The sequence below is a fragment of the Staurois parvus genome, unplaced genomic scaffold, assembly GCF_062004578.1.
Source record: "Staurois parvus isolate SC_StPar_1 unplaced genomic scaffold, SC_StPar_1.0 ptg000678l, whole genome shotgun sequence".
In the NCBI taxonomy this organism is placed as follows: domain Eukaryota; kingdom Metazoa; phylum Chordata; class Amphibia; order Anura; family Ranidae; genus Staurois; species Staurois parvus.
In genome coordinates, this window is record NW_028318474.1 from 683,655 (window position 1) to 709,734 (window position 26,080).

At 43.4% G+C, this 26,080-nt stretch overlaps 1 protein-coding gene across 1 annotated transcript in view; it reads right to left on the minus strand.

Moving 5' to 3' along the window:
• Positions 1–26,080, minus strand: part of LOC149447645 (adhesion G protein-coupled receptor F5-like) — a 145,744-nt gene that overhangs the window by 99,178 nt on the left and 20,486 nt on the right. The window contains exons 2-3 of the mRNA XM_089652268.1: positions 17,464–17,579; positions 12,083–12,137 (exon numbers count right to left, since the gene is read on the minus strand). Coding sequence (XP_089508394.1) covers positions 12,083–12,137; positions 17,464–17,565 — 157 coding nt within the window. The 5' untranslated portion in view covers positions 17,566–17,579. The remainder of the gene's footprint in view (positions 1–12,082; positions 12,138–17,463; positions 17,580–26,080) is intronic.

The following is a 26,080-nucleotide window of genomic DNA, read 5'->3' on the forward strand; positions in this document are numbered from 1 at the left end:
TTTAAAAAAATTGAAGAGAAGTGAATATTAGACTGTTCAAAAAAATAGCAGTGTTTGTATTCTTCTTTACAAACTTAAACATTCACTATATAAACTGAAAAATGTTTGAAGATTTTGCTTTCCTTTGAATCACTTAATGAATATTTGGTTGTATAAGCACTGTTTCTGAGAACTGCTGTACATCTGTGTTGCATGGAGTCAACCAACTTCTGGCACCTGTGAACAGGTATTCCAGCCCAGGATGATTGGACAACATTCCACAGTTCTTCTCTATTTCTTGGTTTTGCCTCAGAAACTGCATTTTTGATGTCACCCCACAAGTTTTCTATTGGATTAAGATCCGGGGACTGGGCTGGCCACTCCATAACGTCAATCTTGTTGGTCTGGAACCAAGATGTTGCACGTTTACTGGTGTGTTTGGGGTTGTTGTCTTGTTGGAACATCCATTTCAAGGGCATTTCCTCTTCAGCATAAGGCAGCATGACCTCTTCAAGTATTCTGATGTATTCAAACTGATCCATGATCCCTGGTATGCGATAAATAGGCCCAACACCGTAGTATGAGAAACATCTCCATATCATGATGCTTGTGCAACCATGCTTCATTGTCTTCACAGTGTACTGTGGCTTGAATTCAGTGTTTGGGGGTCGTCTGACAAACTGTCTCCGGCCACTAGACCCAAAAAGAACAATCCTACTTTCATCAGTCCACAAAATGTTGCGCCATTTCTCTTTAGGCCAGTCAATGTGCTCTTTGGCAAATTGTAACCTCTTCAGCACATGTCTTTTTTTCAACAGTGGGACTTTGCGGGGGCTTCTTGCAGATAGCTTGGCTTCACATAGGCATCTTGAGCTGATTGTTGGCTTGCCATTTTGGCTATTCATCTATCCATTCGAATGGTAGTGTTTCGCTTTCTTCCATGTCTTTCAGGTTTTGATTGCCATTTTAAAGCATTTGCGATCATTTTAGCTGAGCAGCCTATCATTTTCTGCACTTCTTTATATGTTTTCCCCTCTCCAATCAACTTTTTAATCAAGGTACTCTGTTCTTCTGAACAATGTCTGGAACGATCCATTTTCCTCAGAATTTCAGAGAGAAATGCACTGTAACCAGCATGTACAACATTTGCTGCCTTCCTTCCTTAAATAAGGGCAATAATTGCCACCTGTTCTTCAAAGAATGAATGACCTCACTAATAGAACTCCACACTGCTATTATGTTGAACATGCCCTTTTCAATTAGTGATTCAATTACACAGAATCAGCAGCATGCATGTCATGACTGTTGGGTCTGTTGGATTTCTATTACTCTACTACACCTGCTAGTAAATGATTTGCCATGTAGAAATATCATTTCTACCAAAAACAGTGATTGATCAGGTTAGTGATGTCTGACTACTATTATTTTGAACACAACTGTACATTGCAGCACACCACAAGACAGAGGTAGGGACCATCAGTGCGATGTGGTACAGAGCATTAAAAAAGGGGATCGTCCAGTTTTTTAGGTTATTTTATTGTGTTGGCACCCCTTTCAAAATGAATAGACTGTCTGAATACAGCATAGGATGATGTGTGCAATAGTGAGCAGGTAAAGAAAGCATACACTATACCAGTGATGGCGAACCTATGGCACGCGTGCCAAGGCTGGCATGCAGAGCCATCTCAGTGGGCATGCCAGGAAGAAGAGGAAGATGAGTGCCCAAGACCACGCACACTGACCGGCCATCCAGATCTCGTCCACACTGGACCCCCATCAAACTACATCTCCCACATGTCTCTGGGGCCAGGGTGGGTGTGGACGAGAGGAAACGGCTCCTATGCGGATCTGGCACCAGGGGTGATGTAGCCGGGGATGGGCGTGGAAGAGAGCAAGAGGCTCCCACACTGCTCCGGGGCTAGCGGCGATGTGTTCAGCGTGGATGGGAATGAGCTGCTGGATTGGAAGCCACACCAACACTGCCAGAGGTGAGATTAACTGCTTGCAGTGTCATCCATCAGTGCCCAGAAGTGTCACCCATCAGTGCCCAGCAGTGTCGCCTGTCAGTGCTGCCCAGCAGTGCCACCTGTCAGTGCCCAGCAGTGTCGCCCATCAGTGCTGCCCATCAGTGCCACCCATCAATGATGCCCAGCAGTGCCGCCGATCAGTGCCGTCTGTCAGTGCCGCTTATCAGTGCCCATCAATGCTGCATATCAGTGCATCATCAGTGCCTCCTCATCAATGCCGACCAGTGCCGCCTCATCAGTGCTACCTATCTGTGCCGCCTCATCAATGCCCATCAGTGCTGCCTATTAGTGCAGCCTCACCAATGCACATCAAAGAAGAAATATTACCTGTTTGAAAAATGTTATAATAGAAGCAAAGAAAACCTTTTATGTTTTTAATTTTTTGCTCTTTTTTCATTTATTTTTTTTATCCAAAAAAAAACGTTTATTGAAAAAGTGCATAATAATACAAAAGAAAAGCAAATGATGGTCATTTACAACATTTGGCAGTGCATGTCGGGAGAAAGTAGGAATATTCTTACAAAGAACCACATAAGGAGCATGGATGTGCCAGTCCACGACGGGGTAAGTCTGTAATACTCAGGCAGTCTAGTAGGGCGCATGGGAATGTTATCGCATCGGACCTTCTTAGTATGTAATTCTCATTATAGCGCCGCAGAAGGAGGCAGGGTAGATGCAGCACAACCGTTGAGGATGAAGCTAGTGTTTTACTGGAGTGGTGGTACCTGTAAGTAAGCTTAGATTGTCGTGAGGGTCGCTAATGTAAGCAAGGTAAATATGACAATGGCATGCCTAATGTTCTCTAAAGAGGAACCCAGTGGTTAACTGGGCGAGTAACAAGAAAGTAAGAAGAAAGAAAAGGAGAACAAGAAAAGATAAAAGATAAAAAAAAAAAAAAAAAAAGGGGGGGGGGTGAAGTGTGGGGGGGGGGGGGGGGGGGGAGCTGGGTTTGTATTGTCGTCAACACCAAGGGTCTTTTATGGGTGGATTTGAGCAAAAGTCTATTAACCGGGGCTGGTAGGTGGGGATAGAGCCCTGAAAGTGGGGAAGTCGCCTACCGTATGCTCTAGAGTGTGGAGTAACATACAATGGAGATTAGTAATCAATCAGGCGTGTTGGTTGGACGGTTCATAAAGGACCGGTACGTAGAAGTAGTTTTAAAGTGATTCCAGCAGGCCCAAGCATGGGAGAATTTAGTGGGGGAATCGAGTGCGGTCGCAATCAGTTCTTTCTTTTTTCATTTATTGTGCAAAAAATAAAACACCCTGTGGTGATTAAATACCACCAAAAAAAAGCTCTATTTGTGTGAAAAAATGAGTGTTGCATGACCGCACATTTGTCATTGTCAAGTGCAACAGCACTGAAAGCTGAAAATTGGTCTGGGCAGGAAGGGGGTAGAAGTGCCCGGTAGGCAACTGGTTAATTGCAGTGTTGGCACTTTGAAATAAAAAAGTTGGTTTTGTGTTGCAGTTTTGGGCACCCGGGCTCAAAAAGGTTCGCCATCACTGCACTATACAGTTAAAGTGTTACTAAACCCAGGACCCTGCATTCAGTACACAGAACATGGAAGTGCAATTATTTTAGTAAATATAAACTGCTAACTCATCAGCAGTTAGAGCAGGCTTTTGACTTCAGCAAAGCACTGGTTAAAGCTTGTAGGAGGAGTTTTCTTTCTGCTCCAGGAGGATGCAAAATCCCTGAACTTTGGCTAGACAGCACTGGTTGGCCTTGTACTGATCACATGCACTCTCTTAAGAAAAAAAAAACCTCTCTAGCAATACACACTAAACCGAGCATGTGCCGAATGGCTATGGGTTCGGTCTGTCTTATCAGAACATAAGGCGTGGACATTTCAACAAGAGGAGGGGCAGAGAAGACAGGATCAAATAGCTGTTTTACATTGACCCCTTAGGTTCCACAGTGAGTATAACAAGCATGCTTTACTGCATATGCAGACTGATTTTACTGTTGTGGGTTTAGTAACACTTTAAAAAGATTATCACTCCTAAAAATGCAGCAAAGATTTGAGTTACTTTGTGTCGTATACACTGCCCTGTCATCAGTATTGTGTTGCGCTCAGCAGCTGTATTTCCGATAAAAGTAGAGGAACCAAAGCAGCAAGTTAGTCCTAGATGTGTGCTGGCCCATTATGCATCTGCACTTACTTCTTTGTATGATCATATTTGAAAAACATATTGATTTCTGTTAATACTGATTGCTAACTTAAATTGGCAATTTATATTGGAATGTTACTTTGCTTTATTCATCTTTAAAGTTCCCAATATATATTGTCCCCAATACTTTATTCGATCAGGTATGGCTCTTAGTTTATTTCCTTCTGTGAACTATTAAAACATTTTTTTCTCAAAACCTAGGGACCACCTTTAGGACACTTTTCAGTTCTGTTCATGTAGTATATCCTGTACCCTAGCAATGCAGTCATACCTCATATTTTTGAAAGGGTGGTTACTCTAAGGTCAGCTGTTGACTAACAAGTTATGTGAAAAAATTAGCTTCTAGGTACAGCAAATACACTTAAACCCTTGCAGAAAACTGGTGCATGCGAAAGACAAATGGAAGAAAAATGCCAGCAGGTCAGATCGTATTTTCCTGGCAACGCTGGTCTGGTGGAAGGATCATTTTACCTCACATATGAATTTTTTTTTTTTCTTACATGAAAAAAAATGTTCTTTTGGACATCCCACGTCCCTTAAGGCAAACTGGTGATTTATCCTTTCGAGTCAACAGATTTGCTTTTATTCCCCCACCCTAAACCCCAGCAGCACATGTTCACTTTTACTTCATTCCTCTGCTGTCCTGTTCACCTGCTGACAGTAAAGTTAAAGTATATGTAAGATCTGATAATACATTTCTCCTGTTTGCTCCCTTTCTGGTCTGTTAAATATACCACTGAATGTCTTTAATTATATCTGTTCAACAAGTGAAACAAAATAGCTGGTTATCCAGCTAGACCTTTAGAGCTGATAACTTCTTGTACTCTCTGCCTCAGGACTGTTTGCATTGTTCCCTACTTTCTCTGCTATGTCCTCTATTATGGAGAGGCGTTATGTAACAACACTCTGGGTTGTTTCTTTTTTTTTTTCTTTTCATGCTAACTTTTTAGAAATTAATATGCTAACCCCCTTTGTGATGAGATGTCGAATGTTTCCAAGTTTTGGTATTGTGGACTGATATGTGCACAATTTCACCATATTTCCCTCAACATTCGGGACCTTTTTTCAGTTATATAAAAGGCCCCTTGCATTAAGGGACAACAATTTAATGCCCACCATATTTTCTGCTTTATCAGTGGGACACAAGTCTACACACCCCAAGTGTGGAAAGGTCCGGAGAAAGATAGAGGAAAAAAAGGAAAGAAAACAGAAAAGGGGGGGGGGGGGGGGGGGAGAAAAAAAGGTCAAGGGAAAAGGAGACTATGAAGAAATGGAAAAAGAGAACAGAAGAAGAGAGCAGTGTACACAAGTAGGGGGTTTAAAGGAGTTGACCAGAGTCCAGAGGAGTACACACCCCTCAGACAAAAGTCAACAAATCTACCAAGTTTAAGATAAATCAGCACTAACTCACGCAACTAACTTACTCTTGGGTTAGAGCAGGGCCTACTTGGGAAAAAAGTAAAAGCCATGTGGGACCCAGAATTTCAATAATGCATAGTGCAAAGGCCAGAGTCACCCATTAACATATTAAATTTTGTCCAAAGGAGACCGCTGTTGGGAAGGTGGGGGGGGGGGATGGTTGTCCCTAGGACAGAAACTGTGTTAATAGTAGAATTACCAGGTTAACATAAGGAAAGAAGTGTGCTAAAAAAAAATAATGCAGCCAAACACATCTATATTGGCCATACATGGATCAATATTCGGATGGTTCAGTAGGAACAGGCAAATATCGATATGTATGGCTGTTTCCATTTATGAGAAGTCAATCTATAAATTGGCTTTTCGTGAACTGGACTGCTGGAAAATAATCAGGTCGATCAGAGTCTCCCCTCTGTCTGAATACAATGACACAGCAGGGAGGATTCCCGCATCCACACGGAATGTCTGGATGGGGGAATCAGTTCCATTTTTTTACTCAGACAGCTGAAGTCAGCCAGTCTGCTGGCTGAACAAAAAAAACCTGAATCATGTATAGGCAGCATAAGGCGCTGTAAGCTACACGTTAATACCCAGCACTTCCAGAGATGGAGGAGCATATAATTCACTCCCCTTACTCAAGTGATAGCATACTTTTGGCATCCTAAAAGGTCATTCTTTTTACATGTTAACATAGTGTTAGGGATATGGATTATGGAGTTAAGATTTGGAATATTAATTAGGGGTTTATTTTATTGTTAACCGATAGGGTTAGGGTTAATTTAATGGTTACTTGTAAAGTGATGGTAAGACCAACATTTTTTTTATCAATTTGACATCATGCCTCACTTTATCCAGTTTTCTTCTTCTCAATTAGTAACAGTGTTTTCAGCTTTCCCTATGCAAGTTTCTTCATCATCATTGGGTTGCAGACCAGATAGACACCTGTATCGTGCACTGTGATAGCGCTTGGCTAGGACCCACATTGTGCCCGAGTGGAGCAGTTGCTCAACTGGTAACTGAAAGTTATTGACCCTGTTGGTGAAGTGTACTTGTTACTGAGAGTTACTGAACCTCTTGCTAATTACTACTGAGCCTGTTACTGAGTGCTGCTGAACGACAAGGGATACTGCATCCGTGTAAAAAAGCAGCTAGTGCTCACTTTGGTGCTCTGCAAGTGTAAGTGTTAATGGTGGAACTGCATTCAACTACATACAAGGGACATTCAAGTCAAAACAGGACTTTTCATTTTACTGGTATAAAAAGGGATGCTAGCATTGCAGTACTACACACAGTAGTAAGTGTGTCCTATTACTGATCACGGGTAGTCCAGAGACCGTTAATCAAGATGGCAGACAACAGTGTTAGTGCATGCATGGAGCAGCGTGACGAAACCTGGGCACATAATTTCACTCCTGAATCAAAACGAGCATGCAATCAGTGGAAATATGCATACTCACTGCCACTAAAAAAACATTTAGAACAATTGCTTCTGCAGGTAAAGTGATGGCAAGTGTTTTTTGGGACAAACGTGGCATTATTCATGAGAATTTTCTACTCGGTGGTGCCACTATCAACAGTTAATATTACTGTCGTGTTCTGAGTGATGTGCATGCAAGTCTGTGGAAAACATGGCATGGTTTGATCACTTTTCAAGGGGTTAATTTTCAGGTTTGATAACTCTCCATAATCTTTAAATTTTTTTCATTAAGCTTGGTAATGTTAATCTAGGGTTTGTAATATAGAACAACATATCAAAAGCATATGCTGCCACTTTATGCTTGACATTCCCTATCCACATCCACATTCTTTTAACATTTACACCATGGGTGTCAAACTGGCTGACCTCCAGCTGTTGCCAAACTAAAAGTTCCATGAGGGATTGACAGTTACAAGCATGACTCCCAAAGGCAGAGGCATGATGGAACTTGTAGTTTCGCAACAGTTGGAAGGCCTCCAGTTTGACACTCCTGATCTACACTATTTCTTACGGTCGCTAGAAGCGGTTCCAAGGAAATCACAGCAATGGGGAGAGTGGACATCCCAGTCTTTTTCCATTGTACATCCTGAAAAACTTGGACAATGATCCATTAACCTCCCTGGCGGTATTCCCAAGTGTAGCACGGGGTAAAGTTTCAGTACCACAAGCGGTAACCCCGAGCCACACTCGGGAATACCCAGCAGCGCTGATCCGGGATCTGTTCTTCTCTTACCTTGTCCTGCGCTCCCGCGATGTCCCTCCTGCAGTGTCCCCGGCAATGTAATCCGGTGGATGCCGGCATCTGTCATCTGGGTTCCGTCCCCTGCGAGCGTCGGGACGTATGGGGGACGGAACGGCGGGAAATTTGAAAATGTCAAAAAGTGACATTCAATAAATACACTAAAATCACATAGTAAAACATTACTGTATCAAACCATTTCACATACATTTTGTCCCGAGTGCTTTGTCCTGTGCCCTGCCTGAATTTTTACTGTTCTTTCTGCCTGGAAACTGAGAAACGTCCATGGCGTCCAAAAAGCGTCCCTTTAGGTCAAAATCGGTTTTAGACCAGCTAGAGAACAGCGATAGTAAATTAGAACTACTTGCAGAATTGAGTGATAATGATTCGTGGGGAAATTCGTCATCAGACACTGAAAATGATTTTGCGACTTTGATCACTGATGTGCGAACTTGGCGCTATATTTCCAATTTCAGTGTTTTTGGTTTGATTATATTATTGAATTAAATTTATTATTATTATATTATTATTTTTAATGATTATTTATTAAATTATAATTTATGATTTTGTGTTTCAAGTTTTATCCTACCCAGGATGTTTACTAGACTCTTGTTCCAATTGGGCATCAGCTCTTTCATCGTTTTTGCTCATACCTTCGCATATAATTGTGTATCGCCATTTAACAAAGATATAGGTCTGTAACTGGTACACTGAGACCAATCTTTCCCCTCCTTGGGTATTACTGTGATATATGCCTGTAAAGACTCCTCCCTCATCTCTGTCTCTTCTCCCAATGCATTCATGTATGTACACTGTTTAGGGACTAGATATTCTTTAAACTTCTTAGAATATCCCACAGCAAATCTATCAGGATCGGGGCTCTTACCTACGGCTGTACTCTTCAGTGCTAAATTAACTTCTCTTGAAATTAAGCTATCTAAAACTGTTAGTCTAACTTCATCTAATCTAGGTAGACCGTTTCCGGGTCTCATTTAATCGCCACATGTTTTTCTTATTCTGTTCTCCTCCAAACCGTAGTGTCATTGTGATAGGAGCATGATCAGATATAGAAATTACTTCTATGTTAGTTTTCACCAAAGACTCCAAGAATCTATGTTCAATCAACATATAATCCAATCTTGAATACATCCTATGCGCTGCAGAGAAGAAGGTATAGTCTCTTTCCTTTGGATATTTAACCCTCCACGCTGACACTGATGCAACTTTTTTTTATTACATTCTTTAGACTCCTATCTCCCTCTCTCTGGGTGCATGATGAGGCATCCATCCCTGGATCCATGCAAAAATTTAAATCGCCTGCCACAATCAGACTACTCCTTTTAACCTCCTTGGCGGTTTTCCCGAGTGTAGCTCGGGGTAGAATTTCTATACCAAGAACGATAACCCCGAGCTACACTCGGGCTTACCATGCGGCGTTCTCTGGGGGTCCCTGCAGCACTTACCTTGTCCTTCGCTCCCACGATGGGTCCCCTGCAGCGTCCCCGTCCATCTCCTCCGGCGGATGCCGGCATCTGGCTTCCGTGTTCCGGTCCCCGTGACGTCGGAACGTTCGGGCGGCGGAACCGGCGGGAAATTTGAAATTTTTAAAAAATGACATTTTTACTGTCATTGCTTTTTCACTGCATTTCACATACATTTTGTCCCTACTGCTTTGTCTTGTGCCCTGCCTGCATTTTGACTGTTCTTTCTGCCTGGAAACTTAGAAAAGTCCATGGCGGCCAAAATCGTCCCTTTACGTCAAAAGTGGTTTTAGAACAGCGATAGTAAATCAGAACCACTTGCAGAATTGAGTGATAATGATTCGTGGGGAAATTCGTCATCAGACACTGAAAACGATTTTGCGACTTTGCTCAGCAATGTGCGAATTTGCCTCTGTATTTCAAATTTCAGTGTTTTTGGTTTGATTATATTATTGAATTAAATTTATTATTATTATATTATTATTTTTTATGATTATTTATTAAATTATAATTTATGATTTCGTGTTTCAAGTTTTATCATATCCGGAATGTTTAATAGACTCTTTTTTGGATAGATTTCAGTGAGTTATTCCTAAAAATTACAGCCTACAATTAAAAACTACATATTTCCATGCAAAAAAATGGTACCGCTTTCAGCACAAAATTCCTGACATGATCATACCGCCAGGGAGGTTAAAGTCTATACGTTTTCCCAATATTCCTTCCTGTCGGATTTTTATTGGGGCAATAAATATTTGCTAATGTACACGCCCTTCTCTGCAAATTTCCTCTCATAAATAAATATTTTGAGAGGAAACTTGCATTTGAATTGGGATATGAGTGTCTCTTGAATAAAAACCACTTCATTAGTGTTGGTGTATTTCCCTTAAAACCTTCTCTCTTGAGAAGAGGAGATTAAGGGGGGATATGATCAACATGTATAAATACATCAGTGGTTCATATAGTGAACTCGGTGTAGAGCTATTCACCCTGAGGTCATCACAGAGGACAAGGGGGCACTCTTTACGTCTAGAGGAAAAGAAATGTAATCTCCAAACACGGAAAAGTTTCTTCACAGTGAGAGCTGTGAAAATGTGGAATAGACTCCCTCAAGAGTTGGTTCTGGCCAACTCAGTGGATTGCTTCAAAAAAGTCCTGGATTTTTTGGTGAGACCTGTATGCAGTCTGAAAAGACTTAATTGCCTGAGATTCACCTGCTTGGTCAACCTGCCTTTTCCTTGGACTTTGAATTGAATGCTGTATGCACTGGAGCTGAGCATGCTGGGACTTATCCATTAGGATGTACAGTATTGTATAGATGAGAAGCCTTGCATGGCTTGTTTGAATTGAATCTGAAGACAAAGCCTGCCGTTTCTGTTCCCTGACAAATAAAGCAGACTTTTTCATAACTAACTGACAAGAGCCTGTTTTCCCCCCTGATCCTGACAAGGATTATCTCCGGTAAGCACACCCTCCTGTCTGAATGCCTATGCTAAGGGCAGATGGATTCCAGGAAGTAAATGCTACATGAATCACCTGCCCTTACTCAAGATGGCCACAGCCAGAAATGCTAAGGGGGTGTTTTTCAAAGTGATTTCTCAGCAAAATAAAACATGGGGACATGGATGCATGGGGGGGGGGGGGGTTTGCTTTGAATATTAAAACTGAATGAAATAGGGTTTTGGGGTTGTGGTGCTCAGATACAGTGTAGTTCCATTGTAAAGGAGAACTTTCAGCTTGTTTACATCCTCCCCCCCCTCCACTGCCACATTTGGCACTTTTTTTAGGGGGGAGGGGTGGGAGTGGGTAGCTGGTCTTGACAAGTACCCACTCCCACTTCCTGTCATATGTATCATGGCAATCTGAGCCACAATTGTGGCTCACCTTCTCCCCCTGCAGCCTTCTGAGACATTTCACAGGTCTCAGAAGACTGCAGGGCCATCGACAAAGCGCAGTGCACTTCACGCATGCACAGTATAAAACTGTCTGAAGCCAAAACTATTCACTGCTGGTTTCCCTTACTGAAGATGCCAATTGAAATATCAGCTTGGGTGAGCACATTGCTGGATCCCTGGACAGGTAAGTGTCCTTATATTAACCCTGGGTTCACAGCTGTGCAGGTGGTGCCGCTGCGGATCCACACGAAAATCCATGCAGCTGCACCACCCGCACAGAGAAATGCGGACCCGAAGGCAGGTGCCATTAATTCTAATGACACGCTGCCCACACTCGAAAACGCAATCGTACTGGCAACCGAGGTTCCCGTGCGGGTTGCGTTTTCCAAAGAAGTGCAGGGACTTCTTTCCCTGCATGTCACGAGCACAGGAGTCCATTCAAATGAATGGGCTCTCGTGCCCATGCAAAACATGGCCCACACGGCCACAGAGATGTGAACCGGGGGTAAAAGTCAGCAACTACAGTATTTGTAGCTGTTGACTTTTAATTTTGTGGGGGGAGTCTGGAGCTCCGCTTTAAGTTTTAGTGATTCGTTGTCAGAAATCTCATCTCTAAAGTGCAATTTAAATTTTATAGGAATTTCTAGACATTAGAGATAACATGCACATAAATACAATTAGCAAAATAGTCTCTAAGAGCGCTTTAAAAAAATCAATGGATGATTTATCCCAGCAGTTCTCATCCAAAATTGACATTGCAGTTTTGGGTGGACTGAATCAAAAACCTCTAAGCAGATACAGGAATCTCAACTATGCTGTTCTGAAGTAGGTGTGATCATCACTATGAAGCCACCTTAAGTTGCACATAGGAAAAGTGATGAAGTCCTTTACCTGCGCGCTTCTCTCGATGTAAAGAAATGTGGATGTTGTCATCCAGGTGGAAAATCTGGAAAAATAAATATTAAATGTAAGTTGTTTTTCCGACATTGTTGTTCACCGACATTTAATCATTTAACAGTAAAAATATAAAAAGAGAACACTGAATGAGAGTGTGCAGTGTATGCAAGTTGTCATATACAGTATTGCAGTTCACACAGAACAACAAAGCATTACCTTCAAATCAGAAAAGGATACAGTTATGCTGGTGGATAATTCAGTTGCCTCCCCACATGTCTTTAGATAGCAACTGTGCCCAGACATCACATGTACTTAGCCTCGGTGCACACTAGGAACTGTATATGAATCGCACAGGAACCGCACCACATTCCTGTACAATTCACATCTGATTCAGTGCAGTGCGATTTGAGCCTATTCATTTTGAACGGGCTCATATAGCACCACATCACTGCAAAGTTGTGCGTGCAGTCATTTTGGAACCACACTGTAAGCGGATTGCATGGTCGTTTTGTACCATGCGATCCAGTTCAGGCAAACACTCATTTGACCATCTCCCTATAAATTTAGACTAGCTTATGGGGGGAGATCACTGATGGGGGGGGGCACAGTCACTGATGGGGTGCTGCTTTTGCGTGAGTGCTGCCTTGATGGAGTGCGAAGAAGCGGTTAAGCACAGCAGTTGAACTAAAGCAGGAGAACTCAAGCAGCAGGAAGATACAACAACAAGAAACTCTACTGCATGCTGGACAGACTGTAAGCAAACACCCTGGGAAACATCTCTTAGTCTGAGTCTGAGTCCCACTCCGTGTACCTTTTAATATGTCCCCTCTACTCCTCCTTTTTATATTACTTTCCTGCGTTCCCAACATCTCACTTCTTTACCCCTCTGCTCCACCCCAAAACTTGTACATCTCACCCTCACTGCTACAATCTCCCTACTACTGCTCTCATCACATCCTGCTGATACTTTACTCTCCTGCTGACCCAAACACCAGGACTGGAAGTGCGCTCGTGTACATCCCGCTCCCATGTTACTTTCTTCACCCTTCTTCTCCTAACCTCTGGCGATATCTCCCCAAACCCTGGTCCTCCACTATTTCACCCCACACCAGGCATCCTCTTTCTTTTGGGAATAGCCGCAATCCCCTCAATTTAATATCGGTCCCACTGCTCCCAAAAACCACCCACCCTTTTTCATGTGCGCTCTGGAATGCCCGCTCTGTCTGTAATAAGCTCACCTCTGTCCATGACCTTTTTGTCTCCCGCTCCCTTAACCTACTAAAAATTACAGAAACCTGGCTCCAAGCAGCAGTTTCTTCTTCCCCTGCAGCACTTTCCTATGGAGGCCTCATCTGAACCCACTCACCCAGACCCAGTGGTTGGAAAGGTGGTGGGGTTGGTTTGCTTCTATCCCCACTCAGCACTTTTCAAGTCCTCCCTAACCCTCCCTCTCTATCCTTCTCTTCTTTCAAGACTCACTGCATCCGGCTGTTTTCCCCCATTTCTCTGAGGATTGCAGTGATCTATAGGCCTCCTGGACAGGTGTCCCACTTTCTGGATGATTTCTCCGCCTGGCTACCCTACTTTCTCTCCTCTGAACTACCCACTATCATTCTCAGAGATTTTAACATCCCTATTAATGTCAACAACCCGGCTACATCCCAACTCTTCAACATAACCTCATCTTTTGCATTAGCACAGTGTATACAGTCCTCCACTCACTCTGATGGGAATACATTAGACCTTGTTTTCTCCCGTCTTTGCACTCCCTACAACCTCACAAACACCCCCTTTCCTCTCTGTGATCACAATCTCATCACCTTCACAGTCTCCTTGTCTTCAAACACCTATTCCTTCAAGCAGCAAACAATTACCTGCAGAAACCTTCACAACTTGAACCCTGCTCCTTTCCACTTTGCAACTGACCAACTCTTTGACACAATCTCTCCTGCCCTGACCTTGCCACTGCTGTCTACAACAGCTCGCTTTCATTCGCATTAGACTCGCTTGCTCCTCTAACAACACGAAGCATCAGGCCCGACCTTTACAACCTTGGCAGACTTACGACACCAGAAATCTTAAACAACATAGTCGTGTGCTGGAGCGATTGTGGTGTAAAACCAAATCCCAGCAAGCATTCACCTGATATAAATCTGCTTTCCTAACATACAATTCCTCCCTTCATGCTGCCAAACAAGCCTACTTTGTCAGTCTTATTAATACCTTCTCATCCAGTCCTTGTCGTCTCTTCTCTACTTTTAACGCTCTACTTTCTCTACCTCCATCTCCACCCAGTACCTCACTCACTGCTCACGAGATTGCAAATCATTTCAAAAACAAGATTGACACAATTTGTAGGGGCATCGCCACTGCACAGACATCCATCCCACCTAGCATACCTTATACTAAACCTCCCTCAACACTTTCCTCTTTTGACCTTGCTACTACCGAAGAGGTCACTAAGGTTTTCTCAGAAGCCCATCTCACTACCTGCCCCCTGGATCCTGTCCCCTCACAACTACTACGGTCACCCTCTTCTTCCATCCTATGCTCCCTCACTCACATCTTCAATCTTTCCCTCCCCTCTAAAGCATGAACACATCACTACCAACCAGCCCTCCCTGGACCCCACCAACCTGAACAACTTAAGACCCATCTCCCTGCTGCCATTTACCTCTAAGCTCCTAGAACGCTTAGTCAACAATCGCCTGAGCTTCCACCTCACCGACAACAACCTTCTTGACCCTTTACAGTCTGGCTTTCGCTCTCTACAATCCACTGAAATTGCCCTACTAAAACTCACTAATGATCTACAAATGCTAAAACCAAAGGCCACTACTCCGTACTCTTAGTACTTGACCTCTCTGCGGCTTTTGATACGTTTGACCATCCCCTCCTCCTCAAAAAACTCCACTCTCTTGGCCTCAGAGTCTCTGCTCTCTCCTGGTTCTCCTCCTACCTATCTCCTTCAGTGTTACCTATAACGCTGCCTCCTCCTCTTCACTCCCTCTTTCTGTAGGGGTCTCTCAAGGTTCTGTCCTTGGACCCCTTCTCTTCTCCATCTATGCCTCCTCCCTTGGTCACTTGATAAACTCCCAAGGCTTTAAGTACCATCTCTAAGCTGATGACACACAAATCTATCTTTCTACCCCTCACCTCACCCCTTCAGTCTCCTCTCGCATTACTAACCTGCTAACTGACATATCAGCATGGATGTCACTCCACTTCCTCAAACTCAATATTTCCAAAACTGAGCTCTTAGTATTCCCTCCAGCCCGTGCCCCCTCCCCTGACTTCTCCATCAAGATCAATACAACCATCAGTCCCTCCCCTCCTGCAAGGGTACTAGGTGTCATCCTAGACTCCCATCTGTCCTTTCAGCCCCAAATCCAATCACTGTCCAAATCTTGTAGACTTCACCTCCGCAACATCTCCAAGATACGACCATTCCTAACCTCGGAAACCACTAACCAACTTATTCACTCCCTTGTTATATCTCACCTTGACTATTGTAACTCCCTCCTCATTGGCCTACTGAATCGCAGGCTATCTCCTCTTCAGTCTATCATGAATGCTGCTGCCAGACTTATCCACCTTACTAACCGTTCTGTATCTGCCAACCCCTCTCTACCAATCCCTCCACTGGCTTCCCATTGCCCAACGGATAAAATTCAAAACATTAACAATACCATATAAAGCCATTTATAACTCTGCCCCAAATTACATCAGCGATCTTGTCTCTAAATATCACCCAAACCGTACTCTCCGCTCCTTGCAAGACCTCCTACTCTCTAGCTCCCTTGTCTCCTCCTCCCATGCTCATCTCCAGGACTTCAACAGAACTTCCCCCATCCCCTGGAACTCTCTACCCCAATTTATCAGACTGTCGTCTACTCTGCTCACTTTTAGGTGATCTCTGAAAACCTATCTCTTCAGGGAAGCCTATACTGCCCTCAGCTAATACTGGCATCTTCTAGTCTTCCAACTAGTCCATCCCCCACAGTTACTACCTTTTGTACCACTAGCCTCTCCCTCCTAGATTGTAAGCTCCAAGGAGCAGGGCCCTCAAATCCCTCTTGTATTGAACTGTATTGTTACTGTATTGTCTCCCATTATACTGTGAAGCGCTGAGCAAACTGTTGGCGCTATATAAATCCTGTATAATAATAACAATAATACCATGCGATCCAGTGCAGGCAAACACACTGCATTTGCAATCTGAATTTGCGATCTGCATTTGTGATCTGCACAGCCATCTGTGACCTCTCTACCTACATGTACTGTGAAGTAATTCATCCTCAAAGATCACAGAAAAGAGTATGATGTCAGTCTGTAACAGCCTTGAGACATCTACTGTGTGTTTACATTTGAGGACAAGCAGGCTGCAATATAGAGGCTCATGGGCACAGCCATAAGGGGGCCGTACAGCATGCAAGAGTGTACAGAACACGTGTAAAAGCTTCCAAGGGAGCCACAGCTACTACATTCAGAGATGTACGTACAACCACTCACAAATTAATGGGCTTGTGAAAGATACACATTTCTGATACCTGGAACAGGAATATAAGGGGAACCTTCCAAAAGGAGCACCAGTTCTGGTGACCTGGGGAAAGGTGGGGGAAATGGACTCTCTTAACCACTTCATGTCCAGACACTTTCCCCCCTTCCTATCCAGGCCACTTTTTAGCTTTCAGTGCTGTCACACTTTAAATGACAATTGCGCGATCATGCAACACTGTACCCATATGCATTTTTTAGCATTTAACTTTATTTTGGTGGTATTTATTCACCACTGGGATTTTTATTTTACTTTTTTTGCTATATAAATGAAAAAGTCTAAAAAGTTTGAAAAAAAGTGTTTTTCTTATAAAATTTTGCAAATAAATAATCTTTTTTCATAAATCTTGGCCCACATGTATTCCATTATCTTTTTAATAGCCTTGTACCATGTGATCTCTGTGATCATTTACAGATTTCACACGTAGTAAGCAATGATTTCAAGAAGTGACATCTTGCTTACTACTGTTCATGTGATCGCTGATTGGCCAATCAGTGATTACATGATCGGGACCTCACACAGAGATCGGGACCTCACAGCAATCGGAGGACACAGTGGGCACCGGATCGCAGTGCCGCACGCTCCCAGAGAGCGTGCATTGGCTGAAAATACGGGCGCCATTTATGAAAGGCAACACACTCCTGCACTGCTCTTGTCTGGCCGTTTATGTACATGTGCCGGATGGGAAGTGGTTAAACATGGCCCTCCACTTGGGCATACGATACTGTATGCCCTGTGTGAATGAGGCCTAATAATATATTCCTTCTATTGACTAGCTGTGACAAACACATACAACATGTTATTTGTATTGACTTACGGATGCTTCTAAATGGGCTTGAAAATCTTCCTCTGATAAGCTGAGGGATGTTTGCCATGAGAGACATAAAAATAGGTACAATATTGATGGCAGCCCCATCATTCTGGTGTAGGTTGCTGAAACAAAAGAGAAAATGATTCAATAAATATTGAAGGGCTGATCATAAAACCCAGTAAAAGAGTTGTTTATGATTGCTTAGTAACTGAAGAGACTATTCATTTCACTCTGTGAATAAGACCTCAGTCACATGGGTGTACTTAAGCATACGCCCATACGAAGGGCTGTGTTTGCCCACGCAGGTGTTCCATACATCCCTGTGCAGGCAGTCCTATTCCTGGCAATTGGGACGCAGCAGCTGCATGGACAAAGTGGCTGCTCCAAATTTGACTTCCATGTGGGTGTGGGTGCGTGTCCCAGAACTCACACTGCTTGCATTTGAGGACACACACCTGCTACTACATGATGCCAAACTGAGAGCAGTAGCTGTGTCTGTGTAGCATTTGCATCCCAATGAACAGGACTGCTTGTACACAGATGCATGGAACTTGTGCATTCTGTGTGAGCAAACACAGCTCTTCCCACAGGTGTATGGTTAAGTATGCCCATGTGAATGAGATAAAACTGTGCTCACTTTGATCATCCAATCATGTTCTTCTTTCAGCAGGGAAAAAACATTATGCAATATTAAATTCGGCCACTACATGAATCTCAGAATAAATTTACTGTTTTGCAGAATCCATAAATTGTTTGGTTAATAAAAACTCCCATTATACTTCCTTCTAAGAAAAGCAAACAGGTGCATCCTGGGAGCTCAGACTCCATCTTAAGAACTGGGGGAAAGGAAACAGCCATAATTCTCTATAGCACATTTAATGGACTGAACTTACATCCCCTTCAGGGCAGCATCTCTGGTGAGCATGGACTTATTGCCATCTGCAGTCTTATTTCATTGTGTTTTGTATGTTTCATACATTGATAGCATGTATTTCTCATCAGATTTTTCAATAGTTTCACCCACCATGTTTTATTAATAAAGCTTCAAGATTACATTCAGTCTGGCTTATTAAAGAATAGGAGGGTTTAGCTGCATGGCAAGTTGCACCAACAGGGTGTAGCGAAGACAGAGCAAATCATGTTCAGGTAAAATCAGTTTTCTTTTTCAAATATCCCTTGCGCATGATTGGATATTCAAAGTGATCTTAGGTTGACTTTATTCTGTTTAAAGCAGAACTGATATAACTATACTCACCTGCTCTCTAACGTTCAAAGTACACAGGGTGTTTCTCACCGGTGCAACATCTTCTCCCCAAGTGCCAGTCTTCAAGCATCTTCATTGGCCAACACAGGATGATGTAACTCCTGGGCATGGGCAGAAGTCAGTCATCCCGGCACAGTCACAAAGACAGAGCCCAGTCCTCTGCCCTGCTGACACCCTGCCCTCTGCCCTGCTGACACCTAGTCCTCTGCCCTGCTGACACCTAATCCTCTGCCCTGCTGATGCCTAGTCTTCTGCCCTGCTGACACCCAGTCCTCTGCCCTGCTGACACCTAATCCTCTGCCCTGCTGATGCCTAGTCCTCTGCCCTGCTGACACCCAGTCCTCTGCCCTGCTGACGCCTAGTCCTCTGCCCTGCTGACGCCTAGTCCTCTGCCCTGCTGACACCCAGTCCTCTGCCCTGCTGACACCCAGTTCTCTGCCTTGCTGATGCCTAGTCCTCTGGCCTGCTGACACCCAGTTCTCTGCTCTGCTGACACCCAGCCCTCTGCCCTGCTGAAGCCTAGTCCGCTGCCCTGCTGACACCCAGTCATCTGCCCAGGTGACACCCAGTCATCTGCCCAGGTGACATCCAGTCCTCTGCTCTGCTGACACCCAGCCCTCTGCCCTGCTGACGCCTAGTCCTGTGCCCTGCTGACACCCAGTCCTCTGCCCTGCTAATGCCTAGCCCTCTGACCTGCAGACACCTAGTCCTCTGCCCTGTTGACACCTAGTCCTCTGCCCTGTTGACACCCAGTCCTCTGCCCTGCTGGTTCATAGTTACTACGGTCCTCTGGAAGATGCCCTACATGCTACAGACCTCTGGATTTTTGCCACCTAAAAAAACCTTCAACCTATCAGCAGCCACAGCAGGAGTTGCAGTACAGAATGGGTAGTGTAAAATGATGCTTCCAGAATATTTTATGCAAAATGTTTTAGCAATTGGTGTTTATCTGTGGATTCTCTGCAAGAGCTGTTGGGTTACCGCACTTTAGAGACTGTTCTACTGTTGAAAATAGCTAAACAAATACATAAATACGAGGGACATTCATGTCACATCGGGACTTTTAATTTCACATGTATAAAAATGGATGCTAGCATGGCAGTACAACACGCAGTAGTAAGTGGCAAGTGTGTCCTATTACTGATAGGTAGTGCACATGCTGTGGGCCAGTCCAGGGACTGTTAATCAAGATGGCAGACAACAGTGTTAGTGCGTGCCTGGGACATGTGGTGATGAAGTTTCTTGTGAATAAAGGCATAAAACCTGCAGATATCTACAGAAGGCTTCAAGCACAGTACGGGGATGAGACGATCAGCCACAGTAAGACATCTGAATGGTGTAAACATTTCAAAGATGGCCGTACGTCCGCCAGTGACGATCCACTCCTTGAAATTTGTTCTTTTATTATATCAACTCAAAAGTCCCGGTTTGACTTGAATGCCCCTCGTTTTACTAACAAGCAATATCTTCAAGGGCTGTTTCTGTCATTTTTCATTTCATTTGGGTGCAGCGTTGCATGACCGCACAATTTTCAGTTAAAGTAATGGAGCGCCGTAACACAAAAAATGGCCTGGTCAGGAAGGGGGTAAATCCTCTGGAGGGCAAGTGGTTAATGTAGATATTGTTCTTCCCTTAGAACCACTTTGAGCCCAGGTTCACATATATGCAGTGCGGTATATCGCATGTGATTCGCACAGGAACCGCACCGCATTCCTGTGCAAATCACATGCGATTTGTGTGCGGTGCGATTGGAGCCATACGTTATGTATGGCTCTAATTGCACCGCACCCGCACCAAAAAGGTGCAGGCCCCTTTTTTGGTCCACACTAGAATCGGATCACATGGGTATTCACACCTATGCGATCCAATTCTGCACATCGTACCATGTTTTGCAGACTGCTTTCGGGGTGTAGTCACTCCGGGACTCTTCTTGATCCCTTGTTGCAGAGGGGTATTGTGGAACTTTTCTTTACTGTTTATGCTGTTCATTTGTTTATATGGTCTATGCTTTATGCTTCTTTTTGCTACTGATACTAGGTTAGGTTTGCTTAGTTTGCTTTAGTGATCTAGATTACCGACTGTATTAGCCTAGTATCCTCGTCAGTTAGTTTACTGCTTTCAAACGGACTCCTTTACCTGTGCATGGCCATTTATTTTGCTTGGTGATAATATGTCTATTTTATTTACTACTACATAGCCTGTTGCCTACTTTCTATATTCTAATACAATTGTGAGTAATATATGAATAACTGAGCTCATAGGTGTTTGCAGCATCTCATTACATAAACTGGTGTATCAGAGGGGCCGAAGATGTTCTCAGGGTCATGGTAAGGAACAGAGAACCAGTCATACCAAGTGGCTCTTCCTCGTGGTAAGTGCTACAATAATTTCTTAGTTTGTTTGAAAAAAAGACCATCTACTGTAGTTTAAAGTAGCAGTTTGCGTCATGGCACTGTGTTACTTTTACTGACAATTGCGCGGTCATGCAATTCTGCACCCAAATGAAATTTTTTCCCCACAAATTGAGCTTTCTTTTGGTGGTATTTGATCGCTTGTGCGTTTTTTATTTTTTGCGCTATTAAAAAAAAAAGACTGACAATTTTGAGAAACAAAACAATATTTTGGACTTTTTGCTATTAAACATGTCCAGTAAAAAAATTAAAAAAATCAAATTTCTTCATAAATTTAGGCCAAAAAGTATTCTGATACATGTCTTTGCTAAAAAAAATCCCAATATGTGTAAATGAATTGGTTTACGCGAAAGTTACAGTGTTTACAAATGGTAGTATAGATGTTGGCATTTGTTTTGTTTTTTTATATACTAATAATGGCTGCAATCAGCGACTTATGGTGGCAACATATAGCGGGACTGCCAGACTGCGGTGGTCATTCTGACACTGGGGGGAATTGACTTGGTGTCACTGACATCCCCAGTGACACCAGTACAGTGATCTGTGCTAAAAAAAAAAGCACTGACACTGTACTAATATCACTGGGCAGGAATGGGTTAAAATGAGGGGCAATCAAAGGGTTAACCGTGTGATGGGAGTGGTTTACTAGGGGGCTGGGGTGTGCTCTTCACTGTAAACACACTGCTCTGGATGGCTGTGCTCAGCCATCCAGAGTAGTGTGCCCAAACTGACAGGGAGGAGGACTGTTGGTAAACAAAGCAGCCCTCCTCCCTGTCAGTGATCGCCGGTAATCATGGTGCGCCGGCGGGTAATCACCGGGCGGGACCCAGTGATTGACATCCACGGCTACGAATGGCGACGCATGTAGGGTGCGCACGTGGCGTGCGCGTGCCCCCTACCCAGGAATGCAAAATTGCGTTTATATATGTGATTTTGCACACAGGGGCTGGCCTGTAGCAGAATATTTGCTATACAGCGGTCCTTAAGCGGTTAACTAATAGAAAAGAAAATAAATAAATAAAAACCACCATATACACAATCCTATACTCACAGTTGATCCAGAGATAGGTACAAAATCCCTATAAAGCATGGTTCAATTTTCTCCAGAGGGGGAATACTCCTCCTGGCTATAGCCACCAGCAGTGATCTTGTGGACATGGGAGACACAGTCAGTGTCGATGGGGGATCCCTTCTGCTGGCAGAACACAATAGAGCTGCGGAAGGGATTCCCCCAACACTGTATTGATGGGGAATCGAGCACAGATGGAAGGAAAGAAAATTGCATAATCTGTGCCTACTTGAGTGACTGAGGAAACCGCCAGATTCCAGTAATAAGGGGTTCTCTCTGAAGGATTGAGAGACATCTGGGGATCTGAAATCTAACCCCACCACTGGCCATGGTGTGAAGGTTGCAGCTGTTGTACCTGTGAGCCCCACATGCTGTGCTTCACAATCTATGTTTGCGAGGTTTGTACTGTGTTTTATATTATTAAAATTGTTTTTTAATGCACTGGGTCCAGACTTTTCTTACTTTTTGCTTTATCAGCAGGATACCCTTGACCTGTAGCAGCAACAGGACCAGGTCCAGTTTTTATGGACATTTCCCCCATATCTGAGGATGCATTGTCTTCCCGGTTGTTGTGCGGCACATTAGGGGCAATTTACTAAAACTGGAGCACTCAGAACCTGGTGCAGCTGGACATGGTAGCCAATCAGCTTCTAACTTCAGCTTGTTCAGTTAAGCTTTGGCAATAAAAGCTGGAAGCTGATTGGTTTGTATGCAGAGCTGCACCAGATTGTGCACTCTCCTGGTTTAGTAAATAACCCCCTTTTGTGTTCTACTGTTTGTATTTCATCTCATGGATACATTAGACAGCAGCAATGCTATAAATAAATGCTTGACACATAAGTGAGATGCACCAGATGACAATTAGAAATCTAATCAGTTCCTTGTCAAGACTTCCAGGCAGACTCCACCCTCTGCCCCATAGCAAAAGAATGCAGAAAGAATGAAGAAATATTGAAGAAAATATCAATGCTGAATGTACACAGTCTTAGGAATTAAATATTGTCACTTTTTAGGGACTGACCTAGAAAGGGAAGAGGGAATGCATATGGCACATAGTACAGGGGGCAGGATTGTGTAGCACACAGAGAGCAGGAATCAGGAGTATATAATGTACAGAGAGCAGGTGTCATGAATTAGAAACATACAGAGTGCAGGGGTCAGGAGTGCATATGGCACAGAGTACAAGGGGCAGGAGTGTGTAGCACACAGAGGGCAGGGATCAGGAGTATATAATGTACAGAGAGCAGGTGTCATGAATTAGGAACATACAGAGTGCAGGGGTCAGGAGTGCATATGGCACAGAGTGCAGGGGGCAGGATTGTGTACCACACAGAGGGCAGGAATCAGGAGTATATAATGTACAGAGAGCAGGTGTCATGAATTAGGAACATACAGAGTGCAGGGGTCAGGAGTGCATATGGCACATAGTACAGGGGGCAGGATTGTGTAGCGCACAGAGAGCAGGGATAAGGAGTATACAATGTACAGAGAGCAGGTGTCATAGTTACATATAGTTACATAGTTAGTCTGGCTGAAAAAAGACAAAAGTCCATCCAGTTCAACCATAGGAAAAAAAAAAAGTTATAATCCTATACCCACAGTTGATCCAGAGGAATGCAAAAAAAAAACCTCCAGCAAAGCATGATCCAATTTGCTCCTGCAGAGAAAAGAAATTGTTCCTGATCCCCCGAGAGGCAATCGGATATTCCCTGGATCAACTTTTTACCTCTAAATGTTAGTATCCAGTTATATTCTGAATTCATGAGTTAGGAACATACAGAGTGCAGGGGTCAAGAGTAATGCAGGCCATACATGGGTTGAATTCCGAATGAATTTTCTTTAGAAAATCAGAAATTTTGTGTGTTTTGTAATCCAATGGTGACACCATTGTCTTTGAAATTCGAACAACCAAGTCCTTCATTTCACCTTGTGTTGCTACTGAAAAGAATTTTCGTAGTCAGTAATTTTCTTTTCTTTCCAGGTCAGAGCTCATGCTCATTTCTTTTTCAATTACATTTCTCACACGATTCTCCCATCATTTGTTATAAAGTCGTTTATTTTTCAAAAAATATCCAACATGCCCAATGATTCAAATTCAATGGTCGTTGCAAAATCGGTGTGAAAATATGGTGTAAAATTTGAACAAAAATTCTTAGAAAGGATTTTCGAAAGAAAATGCTTTCAGAATTCGACCTATGTATGGCCGGCTTAAGTAACGCAGAGAGTGCAGGGTGTGCACATCTCACATCTGAACAGGAGTATGAAGTGTGCAAGACAGAGAGCAGAGGTTAAGAGTGTGTAACAGGGTCAGGATTGCACCCTGCGCGCTCCCAGCACATATGTCGGTGTCTCATGGAAAGGTCCTGATGTCCCCTTGTGATCGGGACCTTTTCTGATCATGTGACCACCGTGACAGAGAATCACGGCGATCATATGACCCTAAAACCCTGCCCCGCCTCCCGGCATTTGAAACCCTTTAAAGGGCCAGGAGGCACCGGCGTGAAGAGGTTAAAGTGTTACTAAACCGAGGACCCTGCATTCACTATATCTGGTCTCCCACAGTACACAGAACATGGAAATGCATTTATTTTAGTAAATATAAACTGCTAAATACCTTTTCACATCAGCAGTTAGAGCTGTCTTGTGACTTCTATCAGTGTCCAACAGAGCACTGGTTAACACTTGTGGGAGGAGCTTTCATTTTGATCTAGGAGAATGCAGAACCCCTGATCTCTGTTTGGACAGTGCTGATTAGCCCTGTGCTGATCACATGCATGAAGAAGGGGAGGATCAGAGAAGTCAGGATCAAACAGCCTTTTTTTTACAATGCAGAGGATTAACCCCTTAGGTTCCATAGTTAGTATAACAAGCATGTTTTACAGACTGATTTTACTGTTGTGGGTTTAGTAACACTTTAACCTTAAATTATGGAAAGGGTTCTTTACTGTTAGAGCAGTAAAAATGTTGCTAAAAATAGGCTAAATCAAATGCTTAAGGTGTCATGAATCAAGACCAACAATAAAAGTGACGTCTCTTTAGAGCAGATTAATACCACCGTATCTTATAATGTCCCTATATCCAACAAGTTTGGTCTCTTGCTATATACAAACAAGTAAGGCTAGGTTCATATCCGTGCGGGTGGTGCCGCTGCGGATCCACACGATAATCCATGCAGTCGTGCCACCCGCACAGAGAAATGCGGACCCGCGGGTGGGCGCCATTAGTTCTAATGGTACGCCGCCCGCACTGGAAAACGCAACTGTACTTGAAACCAAGGTTCCCGTGCGGGCTGTGTTTTCGGAAGAAGTGCAGGGACTTCTTCCCTGCATGTCATGGGGCACGAGAGTCCATTCACATGAATGGGCTCTCGTGCCGGCACAAAACGCAGCCGCATATATGTGAACCGGGGCTTTAAGAAGACCTAAGTATGTATCGCATATTTGGTGGGAGACACGTGATCCAAACAAAACTTAGGTGTCCCCATAGTAAAGTGCTGCACAAACTGTTGGAGCTATAAAAATCCTGTATAAAATAATAATAGTCAACACCATCAATACTGCACCTTTTTAAGGAATTACTGTACCTCAAACTATTAGAAAGAAAACTGAAATATACATAAAAAATATGCATCTCTAAAAAAAGATCCATGGCTTCACATAAAAAGTCAAAAATACTTAGAAAACCCTTCAGGTATAGTAAAAATATTCAATCTATGCACTCACATACTTTCAAGAGAAAAAAGTCCTTGGAAATCAAAGGTCTTAAGTTTTCACCTGATTTTAAACCCAACCCTTTGAAGTTATTTTCATACGTGAATACATTCATATGGCATAGGACAGTAAAAATTGTTTTTTTTTTTAACATTGAGTTGTTACAGAC